Source organism: Gymnodraco acuticeps, unplaced genomic scaffold, assembly GCF_902827175.1.
Source record: "Gymnodraco acuticeps unplaced genomic scaffold, fGymAcu1.1, whole genome shotgun sequence".
In the NCBI taxonomy this organism is placed as follows: Eukaryota; Metazoa; Chordata; class Actinopteri; order Perciformes; family Bathydraconidae; genus Gymnodraco; species Gymnodraco acuticeps.
In genome coordinates, this window is record NW_022992313.1 from 936,266 (window position 1) to 950,165 (window position 13,900).

Sequence of the window (13,900 nt, forward strand, 5' to 3'; positions counted from 1 at the left end):
TTAACATCCATGTTGACAAGCTGAGAGCTCTATTTCTGTTCACAAGAATGTTCAAAAAGAGGTAACCACAAAGCGATATTTAACTGAAGATACTAGGGAAATGTTTACTCGGAATTTTTCATCCACACTTGCCCCTGCTAAGATCTCAGTAAATGAGCTAGTAGATCATTTTAATTCAAAAATTAAAAATGTTATAGATGCCATTGCTCCAACTAAGGTAAATATCTCCATGGAGAAAGGCCATGACCGTGAGAGCAGAAAAAAGAGAGTGTCGAAAAGCGGAACGGAGGTGGCGAAAAACAAATCTCCAGGTCCACTTTGAAATCTATAAAGAGAGACTTGGCCTTTATAATTTGGAATTGAAAAACGCACGACAGTCTTTCTTCTCTGACATCATTACCAAAAACAATGCACGTGCCTTGTTTGCTACCGTCGACAGACTAACTAACCCCCCAGTGTCAGTAGCCTCTGAATTTCTATCCACCAGGGCGTGCAATGATTTTGCCTCCTTCTTCACTGACAACATTCAGAAAATCAGACAAGCAGTCAGTGCCTCTGCATCAGGTAGAGCAAATGTGTTGTCTCTGTGTCCACTTAACATCAATTCAAACACCATGACACAATTCCATCAGATTAATGATAAAAACCTAGAGGACATTATTCAACTTCTGAAATCCTCCTCCTGCTGCCTTGATATTATTCCAACAGGATTTTTCAAAGATGTTTTGCCTTGCATGGCCTCAGATCTACTTCATATAGTAAACAAATCTCTTCACTCAGGTCTTTTTCCACAGGCCCTGAAAACTGCAGTCATTAAACCGCTCTTAAAAAAGAATAATCTAGATGCTTCAGTAATGAACAATTACAGGCCCATATCAAACCTCCCATTTCTAGGTAAAATCATTGAAAAAGTTGTTTTTCAACAGTTGAGTAATTTCTTGCATTTAAATAACTGTTTCGATGTGTTCCAGTCAGGCTTTCGTCCAAACCACAGCACTGAGACTGCTCTTGTAAAGGTCTTCAATGACATCCACTTAAACACAGACAGTGGCAGAACTTCAGTGTTAGTATTATTAGATCTCAGTGCTGCGTTTGACACTGTTGACCACAACATATTACTCGACCAACTAGAAAACTGGGTGGGACTTTCGGAAACAGTTCTGAATTGGTTTGAATCCTACTTAAAGGTAATAACCAACTTTTTTTCTATAGCTAAATACACATCTGAGTTGACAAATATGACATGTGGGGTACCTCAAGGCTCCATCTTGGGGCCTCTTCTCTTTAACATCTACATGCTACCACTGGCTCAGATAATGAAAAACAACAAAATAAGTTACCATAGCCATGCGGATGACACACAAATTTACGTAACAATTTCACCAGGAGACTATTCTCCAATTCAAACACTGAGCAAATCAATGACTGGATGTGTCAGAACTTTCTCCAAGATAAAACTGAGGTAATGGTTTTTGGAGCCAAGGCAGAACGTTTAAAAGTTAGCGCTGAGCTTCAGTCTGCAATGTTCAAAACAACACAACAGATAAAGCCAGAAATCTAGGTGTAGTCATGGACTCTGACCTGAGTTTCAACAGTCACATTAAAACAGTTACTAAATCAGGCTACTATCACCTAAAGAATATATCTAGGATTAAAAGACTAATGTCACAGCAGGATTTGGAAAAACTTGTCCATGCTTTTATCTTCAGTAGACTCGACTACTGTAATGGTGTCTTCACAGGTCTCACTAAAAAATCTATTAGGAAGCTGCAGCTGATTCAGAACGCCGCTGCTCGAGTCCTCACTAACACTAAGAAAGTGGATCACATCACTTCTGTTCTGAAGTCTTTACACTGGCTTCCTGTGTGTCAAAGAATAGATTTCAAAATACTGCTGCTAGTTTATAAAGCACTGAATGGTTTAGGCCCAAAATACATTTCTGACCTCCTGCTAAATTATGAACCATCCAGATCTCTCAGGTCTTCAGGGACTGGTCAGCTTTCTGTCCCCAGAGTCAGAACTAAACATGGTAAAGCAGCGTTCAGTTATTATGCTCCAAATATCTGGAACAAACTCCCAGAAACCTACAGGTCCGCTGCAACTCTGACTACTTTTAAATCCAGGCTGAAGACTTTTCTTTTTGCCGCTGCTTTTAATTGAACTATTCACATCTTAAACTGCACTGTAACTTTTAACTTGTATTTTTTCTTTTAATGTTTCTTTTATTATCTTTTATTTTTAATGACTGATTTTAAATGCCATTTTCTTAATGTCTTTCGTTTTTTGTAAAGCACTTTGAATTGCCTTGTGTTGAAAAGTGCTATATAAATAAATTCTCCTTGCCTTCTTACAAGTAAAAGCAAAATGAGAATTATCCCGACGCAGCCCGCCATTGTTGCGGTTGTGTGCGACTCCCCAGATGAGCTGAACTCTTTTTAAAACACTCCACCATCGTTCCTGTCCCCAAAAAAACAAAACCCACCATCCTCAACGACTACCGCCCAGTAGCACTCACCTCCATCATCATGAAGTGCTTTGAGCGGTTAGTCAAAACCTTCATCACCTCCTCCCTCCCTGACTCTCTGGACCCCCTGCAATTTGCCTACAGAGCAAACAGGTCCACAGACGACGCCATAGCCCTCACCATCCACACTGCCCTCTCACACCTGGACCAGAGGAACACATATGTGAGAATGCTGTTCATTGATTACAGTTCAGCTTTCAATACCATTGTGCCCTCCAAGCTGGTCATCAAGCTCAGAGACCTCGGGCTCAACAGCGCCCTCTGTGACTGGATCCTGAACTTCCTGACGGGCAGACCCCAGGCAGTGCGGGTGGGAAACATCACATCCTCCACCCTGATCCTCAACACCGGAGCTCCTCAAGGCTGCGTGCTCAGCCCTCTCCTCTACTCCCTGTTCAAACTGTCTGACAGCTTTGGACATAGTGTTTTCACGTCAAGCCCCTACAATGTATAGCAATAGACAAGCATGCTGCATGATTATTGGCTCAGGAACACTGATGAGATTTTCGACTCACGTATTGAAAGTTGGTATTGAATGACCAGGTGTTTTTACTCAATAGTTCAGTAGCCAGCCCTACTCACACCGTCTGCTAGCGGGTTCTGTCCATTGAAATATAAATCAGCACTTATTTGTGAAATTAGTCATCATCTGGTTTTTGCTGAAACAGCATGAGTGATAAGCTTCTTTTATAAATTCACGATCACATGACCTAGACTGCAACGCACAACTGAGGGGAAATCAAAGACCTTATATATTTAAAACAATAGAAGACGACAGGAGAAACATTTAATGATGATATTCACCTTAGTTGAGCATGCTAGCTACATTAGAACAGTTCAGCAAACGTTTTAATATATTCAACTAACCATCGACTTCCCTACTGAGCATATCCCTGATCATGCAGATTTCAAGGCCTGCCAGTAAACCCAAAGCAGAAGAAGAAGTGACGTCAGCGGCTCCCTCAGAGACTTATTCCGGTGTGAACGCGATCTACTAGATAGTTCCGGAACTAAACATTTCCGGGGAACTAAGATACGGGAACTATTCCTGGGAAAGGTACTTGGTGTGAAAGCGCCTATTCTCACGTTCACTATGCTTTAAGATTTTGACCTCTGAAATAGAGGGGCAATCGCTTTGTTTTCTGACATAGGACAACGAGCCACACTGGGAATAACATTACATAAACTTTGAAGTAGACACCCATAGCTAACAAACGTTCACATCTTAACCATAAACTGTATACCAGTCCATTATTTCAACCCACATTTAATAATCATTCAAAACACTTTTACCGGTATTGTGCTAAAGAGAGTGTGTTAACCTTGAGCATGTGTGTTCACAAAATCCCAATATCCATGTGTTGGCAGGATGTGAAACTGCTGACTGATCAAACCAGTACCGCCGCCCCTACTCCACTCACAACAACATTTTGAGAACTCTTTCTCTAAATGTAAATGCAAAGAGAAGGACAGAGAGAGAAAGAGCCAGATGGATTCTGTTAGTTAACAAAGCATGGACCATCAGTTCTGTCATGTTATTATATCCTGTCCATAATCATTGATTTTGTGGACACTGTTGTGCACAGTATTATCACTGCCTTGTGAATAAAAAGAAGACAAATAATTACACTTTCTGCAAGACATACACAGCAGCACCTACAATGGTTGAGACAATATCTGACAAGGGGAACGATTGTTCTGTTACACTGCTTCATTTAACTCAACACGTACTGCTGAATCTACAAATGCAATGGGAGGCATATTAGATGGCTGAGCGGCACTGAGCAGCTCCGTGTGGGGGTCCAGAGGTTATGTCCTGCACAGATCTGTGTGAGGATGGACATGACACTGTTCAGGCTGAATCATCAGTACAAAATATGAGCAACTGTGTTACACCAGATTTAATTATTTGGCTAAAGCTAAAAGCCTTTTAACAAAAAAATGTAAAAAGGGGAAAAGTAAAGCAAAGTTCCCAGAGAACAATCATGCTTACCATTGTTAGGGGTGGAAGTATGAATGGTAATTTAAATAAAGTACCATCAAATCCGTCATATAAATAAAGTGGAGTAAAAAGTATGTTATTTCTCCCAAACATTTACTTAAAGTGGACATATCATGCTATATTTGAAACATATATTGTAGGACCATCCCTATATAAATACATATATTTTTTCAAAATACCAAACAGATCCTGCATTTTAGCCATGCCTCATTTCGCTCTATTTGCTCTTTCCAGCCCTGTTTTTGCAGGGGGCTGATTCTGTGAGCTGCAGCTGACCACGCCCCCTGCCGGAGAGGGGAGTTGCCAGTTACTTTGGCATTAGGGCAGGGATATCTAGATACTTTCCAAGGTTTGACATAGTGAATTGTGCTACTTTTAAAGCACGCAACGATGTTTTCAAATCTGTAATCAAAAAGCTCCTCAAAAACACTATCGAAGCAGTTCCTGCCGTTACTATGTTAGTTCAAACAGTAACAACGGACTATTTTTCTTAGCGGATGCATGTCAATTTAAGTCAATACAACTATTTTTTAAATCAATAAAATCCTTTTCTAAATCCATAAAAGCATTTCAATTAATATTGTGAGTCACGTCGTTACTTTGTTGAGAATGTGGCCATGTAATAAGCGGGATAATGTGCAGCGACGCGGTCATTATGGGGAAAAGAACACCGACAGGCTGATCAGGAGCCCGACGCGAAGCGGAGGGATCTAGATCGGCATGATTATAGTCATTATTCATTTGTTTTAAAGCAGGAGGAGCAAACGCTTGCCTCGGGGAGGGAGAAAAAGAGCCACAGCGGAGAATAAACAGAAGGGCAACCATGCAAGGGAAGTCTTCTTTGCTGCTTTTGTGGCAGACTACAGCGCCACTTAGAGGCCTGGCATATGTACTACAGAGTCTCCAGCGCTTTCGAGCGGCAATGGCCGTGGCCCAACCTCTCATTCCCCTGATAGGTGGAGAATTGACCAATAGCCGTAGCGCCACCGTGCTGATGTCAGGACAGTGCTCAAATCTGGATCAATCTGTATCAGATCCGTTAAAGCTCCGTTTTTAGAGATTTGGTTATGGAGGAAAATAGAGAGGGTTGTGTTTTCTGACACTTGGTGAGTTCCCTGGAACACCGGGGACACATATTCATGTATAAAAGACGTACAAAAGTACATTTTGCATGATAGGTCCCCTTTACAGTCACGTAGTAAATCTACTTTTACCTTCCATCAGTGTTAATGAAGTATTTAGAGCTAACTACCAAACCAAACTGCAGAAGAAAAAAAACATGCTCTTCAGGGCTCAACGCTAACTTTTTTAAGTGGTTGCCAACCAGGCATCAGCTTTTGGTTTCCAAAACTGAAAATACAGTTGCCATTTTTAGTCACCTTATATTTTAAATAATTAAGATACTATACAGTTATACATCAACTTAATAATGAACATGTGACACAAAAGAATGTTGAAATGCTTTACAATAAGTAATTAACAATTATTTGAACCTTAAGTGGTAGTAAACTTGTCCACCCTCAATTGCTGGTATACTAAATACCAGGAGTGCAGCTGCTGTCATGTTCTTCACAGATCCACAAATGAATTGAGCAAGTCACTAGTTTTTTGGTCATCCGTTGTCTCCCTTTCAAATGTGGGTTTTATTGACCTTTGTGCTGACCCCCACCATAGATCCACTGGCCCTTCAGCATTGAAGTCTTGACCTTTGTGCTGACCCCCACCATAGATCCATTGGCCCTTCAGCATTGAAGTCTTGACCTTTGTGCTGACCCCCACCATATATCCACTGGCCCTTCAGCATTGAAATCTTGGATTGGCCAGACTAATACATTTCTAATGTTAAATAAATGAAAACCATTCACAGTTAAGAATTAGATATTCATTATTAATGCTGTAAATTAATATGTAACTATATTTAAAATGTGTTACCTTTTTATAGAAGTGATTATATTTGTATGCCAATATTTTCCTATGGTAAAGTTTCGTTTAGCACTTTTATTTTGGTAGTAATAAGATCGGGACTCTTATTTTGAAGGAACTTTCACCAGAAGTGAATGGATAACGGAGCAGAATGTACATATATATTTCGCCTCCCAATCAATCAATCAATGTTTATTTATATAGCCCAATATCACAAATGTTACATTTGTCACAGTGGACTCCCAAGACTTTACGCATTTCCTCTTTGCTTTTCGTTCGGGTTCACCTTGCGCTTTATCAGTTGAATCACTTTGAACATTCGTTTGAGATGTTGACGGGTGGGCCAAACTTTTTACCCCACAGTTAAACAACTTAATTTGCTTCGCCATTTTTTGTAAAACAAACACACGGCGCACCGCGCACGCGAGTAAACGTGCATCGCTTTCTGGCTCCGTAATCACACCAATGCACGTTCAATTTAAAGTGGACCTATCATGCTATATTTGAATAATATATTGTAGGGCCATACCTATATAAAACATGTCTTCGAAGTTTTTTTTTTCAAAATACCAAACAGATCATGCATTTTAGCCATGCCTCATTTTGCTCCATTTGCTCTTTTTTAGCCCTGTTTTTGCAAGGGCTGATTCTGAGAAGCCTTCTTCGCTGCTTTTGTGGCAGACTACAGCACCACCTACAGGCCTGGCATATGTACTACATCGTCTCCAGCGCTTTCGAACGGCAACGGCCGTGGCTGTCTCCTCCTGATAGGTGGAGAGTTGGCTATATAGGCGGAGCTCCTCGTTCCTGACGTCAGAGATAATTAAAATCTGGATCAGTCTGTATCAGATCCGTTGCAGCCCCGTTTTTAGAGATTTGGGTATGGAGAAAAAGAGAGAGGGTTGAGTTTTCTGACACTTGGTGAGTTCCCTGACACACCAGGGACACATCTACATCATCTACGTACAAAGGTGCATTTTGCATGATAGGTCCCCTTTAAGTATCAGGTTCCGACTGGTCACAACAATAATTAAATATCACTCTTAATACAACAAACAATGAACATTTATCTCTTTTGGGGTGCACATTTTGCTGTCCTTATTTCTTCATGTTAAAAAGTGGTTGCCACTGATGGCAACCAAAGGCCAAGAAGTGGTTGAAAATGTTCTTGAATGGTTGCCAATGGCAACCGTTACTGTCGAGCCCTGCTCTTTCAGAAACGATGGAATATTAAAACTGAATAACATTAACCAGTTGTGTGGTTAAATCAAAGTTCCTTTAGTAAACAGTGTTTCTCTGTGAGGGCATCAACACTCTGGAACACAACACCGATACAGATAAGGAATAACACCTCCTATCATACATTTAACCACTATCATAAGAACTGGCTTTTCAGCAATCAAAAATGTGAACACTTTGAACTGTATCATAGTATGATAGTATTTCATCTGTTTGCAAGTTTGCCTGTTCCTATTTATTGTTGTACTGCTGTTGTCTGTATTCTATTTAATGATGTTTTTATTTCTCTAGTCTGGTTGTGGTTATTTAACATCTTGCCAAGCACAACAGTTGAAAATGTACCTGTTGGCTAATACTGGCTCATTTACAGCAATGTGGATTAATGTGCACTGTCCTTTAAATAAATAAACAAATGATCTAGGACATTGAGGATTTAAATGTAACCATTAATGAATGAAACTTAAAAACAGTAACTGAAATAAAATTGTATCTGGGCCAACGTCTCCCAATCACAGTTTAATGTTTTACCGCGTCACATTGCAGAAGGTTTCTTTACAAAGTACATGACAGCGTTAGAGGTAAGAAGATATCAGAGGCGCTGTGAGCTGCTGCTGCTGCTGCTGCTGCTGCTGCTGCTTCGTGTGGCTCTGTTGTTCTGCAGCTGGATACCACACTAACTACAGCTTTCTGCTCTGATAATGCCACCATGTGCCCTTCCTCACTGTGGCAACGTCATCTAATCAAAGCTGCAGCCCAAGGATCATCCTATCACTGACGGCAGGTCTACTGCTTGAGCCCGTGTTGATCATAGAGATCTGAGCTGAGCTGAGACAGCTATTTAATAGACTCACAAGACAGCCCCCCCGCCCCCCAGTCCTTAACAAAAACATTCCACTGAGATAGACCCATAGGCTGACTCATAAATTCAGACTGTGTTCCCATTAGAGCTGAAAGAAGACAGCTGTGCTTGTGAAAGGATGTAGTGGAGCACCAAGTGAGTTCACATTTAGGCATGTTTACCAGGGGAATTAGATGGCAGCTTTAACTCAAACATTTCCCTGCAGCAGCTCTTCAAAGTGCAAGGCGCTGATCCAGGATTTACCTGCAGATTATGGTGCAGATAATACTGTTTCTTGATTTTACAGGTTTAGAAAAATGGCTGACTAAACTTGATACTTATAATCTGGATTCATTCATTTAAACTTAAAGGTGTGTTTACCTGTCTCCCTTTGTCTGGGAGTCCCTGTGTAATAACCTGAGCAGAAACATTCTGTGGCTGTTTGGTAAAGTTGACCTCATGAGATCATTCCGGACCTGCTCTGTCTCAATCAGAGCAGTGTGTGTTCTGTGGGGTCCCAGGTACTTCCTCTATCTGAGCCCGTTCAACACACACCCGGCTCCGCACAGAAAGGCTTGTTTTAAGGTGAGGGCTACACCTCTCAGGCTACAGAGCCGGCCTGTTGGGCCCCTAACACTCCCTCCAGAACTGTAGGGTTTAACAGGGGCAGAAAACACACACCACATTAGGATTTCCTGTTTCCTGGCCCCTCACCCACTACTCTATGCATTATATGAAGTTTGGGATCCCTGCTTTCATTTCATCAGGGTGTCGTATTGTCATACTGATATTCTGTACACACTGTGAAGACCACTGAGACAAATGTAACATTTGTGATATTGGGCTATATAAATAAACATTGATTGAACAAAAATAGTTGTGTATTTTTTTTAATGTTTTTGTTGTGGTGTCATTGTATATTTTGTAATTTTGTTTGTTATCTTCCAGGCAATGATTCCCATAATTAGGAAACACATGTTTCTTTTTACAACAACCATAATGAAGCTGCTCAGAGCAGTGGGTCTCAATCCATGGGTCAGGACCCTCAAATACTAATCTGAGGGGTCACAAGATCATTAAAAGAGATAAAAAAAGAGAACATCAACGTGTGTATTTACTCGTGTAAAAATCTAAATAAATATGAGTGTAAAGTAGAGTCCAGTAAACGGGTTAACATCGAGAGCAGGACGGCTGATAGATAATGTTGATATGTTGTTGTTGGTTTATGTCTTGTTTTATGCATCTGATAAAAGACAATAATACGAATAGACATGTATTTAACACAAATATTGTCAGTACTATCTCCGATTGCTTTAGTAGAAATAAAAACAGTTTCAGTGCACAGCATTTATCAGAGAACAAAAACATACAAAATGGAAATACACAAATAAGTAAATAAGAGAAAGAGTGTCTTTTTGCGTTCATGTGCATTTGTTGTTGTGTATTGGTTTTCAACAAACATCAAATAAACAAGCAATAATACATCTGCTTTCCATGTAACTGTGTGTACGTGCATACGCCTGACGAGAGTACCCAGTACAACACATGTGAGCTCATGCCAGTTTCAAGAGAGGAAATGAGAGGTTAGCCATGTGATCCGGGTGATCTGCGCCCACTAGACCCCCCCCCCAACTCCCCCCCCACGCTGACCTCACCTTCGAGGTTATGATGGAAGTCAAACAGGCCGCTAACTGGTTACATACGACTCCAGTATTATTCTTATCAGGATCAAGACACGGCTTCTCCACAGTAAGGGGTGCTCCATTCATCAGCTGCTCATCAATCATCAGCTGGCACAACACACCTACTGATGAAGCCCTCGATCAACACGATAACCTCAAGTCTGATAAGTCAAGTACACAACATGTGTTTCACCCATTTCATTAACAGGAATTGACTTTGAGTGGAAGTGTGAATGTGTGTGTGTCAATGATAAATCCAGGCACTTCCCCTAAACGCCAGCCAGACCCTGTCCTTGTCTCGGCAGCAGAGACTGTGTGGCTGCAGCTCAAGGACTGGAGGACACGCACAGAATCACGCACGCTTTTTCATGCATACCTCAGATTCCGAATCTGACGCGCGCACGTGCGTGTGTACTCAGTTGGCTTGTAACATTACTTTTTTTCTCTTTCTCCTGAGGAGGTAGTTCGCTGCATGTGTTCTAAAGTTGAATGCAGAAATGAAGAATGGAAATGTAATGCAACACAGAAAGGTCATTGGAGGAGGTGAACATATCCTCAGATGATAAGAAAAGGAAAGGTAAAATACAGACATGTACAGAAACGAGAGTTGAGCTTTGTGCCAGTCGTCACTTTGAAGAGATAATCCAGTTAGTGGCCAGCTTTAACCATTGCATAGAAATGGACAAACATTTACATCGTTTCCTTTTTTGGAGTTTAATTTGTGTAAAGTAACGGAAAGTAATCAGTTCAGTTACTTTTATACAGTGGTGTAAAGTCACTAAGAACATTAACTTAAGTAGTACTATACTTGAGGGACATTTGTTGCTACTGTGTACTTCTACTCCACTTTAGAGGTAAATGGTGTACTTTTACTACACTACATTTATTTAATACCTTTAGTTACTTAGTTAGATTTTAACTAATAATGTGAAATATAAACGACACATAAAAGGATACCTGGACGATATTCACATTCTACCCTGCAGTATACAAAGTAATTAGTAATATAATATTCTGGAATGGGCCATTCTGCATAACGACTACTTTTACTTTATATAATAAGTATATTTTGATGATACAACTTTTGTACTTTTACATGATTAACATTTTGAATGCAGGACTTTTACTTGTAACAGAGTATTCACTCTGGTACTTCTACTTTTACTCAAGTACAATATCTGAGTACTTTCCCCACCTCTGCTTTTATAGTATGATACTGAGATGACCCCCCCAGCTCTGCTGTGAGTATATATGACCCGGTGTTACCGTGATGTGATGTCCACTCCTCGCGTTATCTCGCGTTATCTGACGCTACCACAGCGATTAGAAGACAAACTCAAATGTATGTCGGTAAGTAAGCAAACAGTAAAGAAAGAGAACACACACACACACACACACACACACACACACACACACACACACACACACACACACACACACACACACACACACATCACCACACACACACACACACACACACACACACACACACACAACACACACACACACACACACACACACACACACACACACACACACACACACACACACACACACACACACACACACACACACACACACACACACACACACACCACACACACACACACACACACACACACACACACACACACACACACACACACACACACACACACCACACACACACACACACACACACACACACACACACTACACACACACACACACACACACACACACACACACACACACACACACACACACACACACACACACACACACACACACACACACACACACACACTACACACACACCAACACACACACACACACACACACACACACACACACACACACACACACACACACACACCACACACACAGACAGATCTCAGATTACAGTCTTTTCATGTTTCCTAGCTTCAGTAGAAACGTGTCAAACCGCCACCCTGCCGAGCCAGGGCTCCAGAATCCGCGCAGACTCACCTGAGATCAGCTCGCGCCTGCCCTCATCCAGGTGACTGGAGATCACGTCCCCCATGCTGGAGCGAACTCAGAACCCCAGGTGGACTCCTGGTCTGTGCAGTGTTTAAAGAAGGGAACCGAGCCGGAAAAACTGAGACTCCTGCAGAGGCTGAGCTGTCACCGGCTGTCCAACATCACCGGGCCTGCAGTCAGCGGGTCGAGAACGACTGAAGCAGACGGTGAAGGAGGACACAGTGAGCGGAGGGACACACTGGCGGAGCCGTGGGAGAGGGACACACCCTCATTTAAACCACCCCCCCCCCCCCTTCCCAGCGGCGCTGCGTTCAAGTCATGTGGGGGAATGTAACTCTCCCCTTCAATCTGTCAGGATAAAATATGTTAGAACTATTAGGATTTGACCGCACTGTGAACGCTGAACGTTCAACAGTGTGTTCAAACCTTCTCCACACTGCCAGGAGAAATACGTCTGTGTGAGGAGCACTGAACAAGAGCCTGAAACAGAAGCACCTGAATGTGTCGAACATTCTGGACATAATCAGCCTGCGTATTTCAAATATAGGCCTATTGTAAAACGTAGGGGTTGGCACAAAACAGCTCTGAGAGGACAATGTGCAAAAAGTTTGGGATGACATCTTTATTCCCCACCACTTGATATGCTGTTCCTCTGCTGCCCTCTCGTGGATTTAGCATTCGGTGCCATTACTATGGGATTAGTTTTGTATCATAAAGATAAAGCAACACTTTCTCAGAATAAAGCAAAACTATGAGTTTAAAAGAAAAAAAAACTGAGTCAAGCAAAATCAAATAAATTTCAAAAATAAAACTAAACGTTGCAAACAAATCATTTGTGTAATCATGTAAACTATAAGTATTTTTTTCTTTGTTCTAACATAGGTTTTTGTTTGCAGTTCTTGTTGCTACTTTCTGAATGATCAGACTTTTGCTCTCGCTGCAGCTCTTCTCGTTTGCGCTCCTTCACTTTTTGTTTGAGATTCTGACACAAACCTCCCAGGTGGGCGGGACTTTCAGGGGTGCGTCCCCATTGGCTACTCCGTTTTTGAGTGACAGTCCAGTGCTCCAGCGATTGTACAGTGCAGCTGCGGTGCGGTAGCTGAGCGTGGATAGAACACCCGCAGAAGAACCAGCATTTCAATTATTATAATACTACAAGTGAAAATATATGTAAGTATTGATCATTTGTGTTGTTTGTGCTGTACTATATGGTCTGTTTCTTTATTATGTTAAGTGAGAAGTAAAGCAAAGCTGTGCTATGAAAGTTAGATAAATATATTAACCAGATATTTCCATATGAGTTTCCACAAAAAATAACAGGGTGGACACGGTATGCTTTACCAAAATAGTCAAGCTCTTTAAAAATAATTTAAAAACCTGTAAATTCAGAGGATCAATAAAGTACTTATCTACTATATTTCTATCTAAATGAAGAGTGATTCTAACTCTGCTCCTCGAATAAGATTATCCTGCTCAAAATGAATTCTTCTTCCTGAGTCATACAAATAATAGAATATTAAATGGCCAGGGGATTTAAATCAGAGTAACAGGGGGGACATTCAAACGTTGGACACACACTTTTCAATACACTTTAAATCAGTGGTCACCAACCTTTTTAAGCCCAAGATCACCAACCTCGGCCTAGGTGAAAGGCGAGATACCTATTGCAGAATTTAGTGACAAAGACAGTGCTTCCAATTTGAGGCCTTTTA

General features: G+C 41.3%; 1 protein-coding gene across 1 annotated transcript in view; it reads right to left on the reverse strand.

Moving 5' to 3' along the window:
• The window catches only part of niban2b (niban apoptosis regulator 2b), a 56,821-nt gene extending 44,355 nt beyond the window's left edge, over positions 1-12,466 (reverse strand). The window contains exon 1 of the mRNA XM_034208354.1: positions 12,177-12,466. Within this exon, the coding sequence (XP_034064245.1) occupies positions 12,177-12,231 (55 nt within the window). The 5' untranslated portion in view covers positions 12,232-12,466. The remainder of the gene's footprint in view (positions 1-12,176) is intronic.
• Between the last annotated feature and the right edge of the window lie 1,434 nt (positions 12,467-13,900).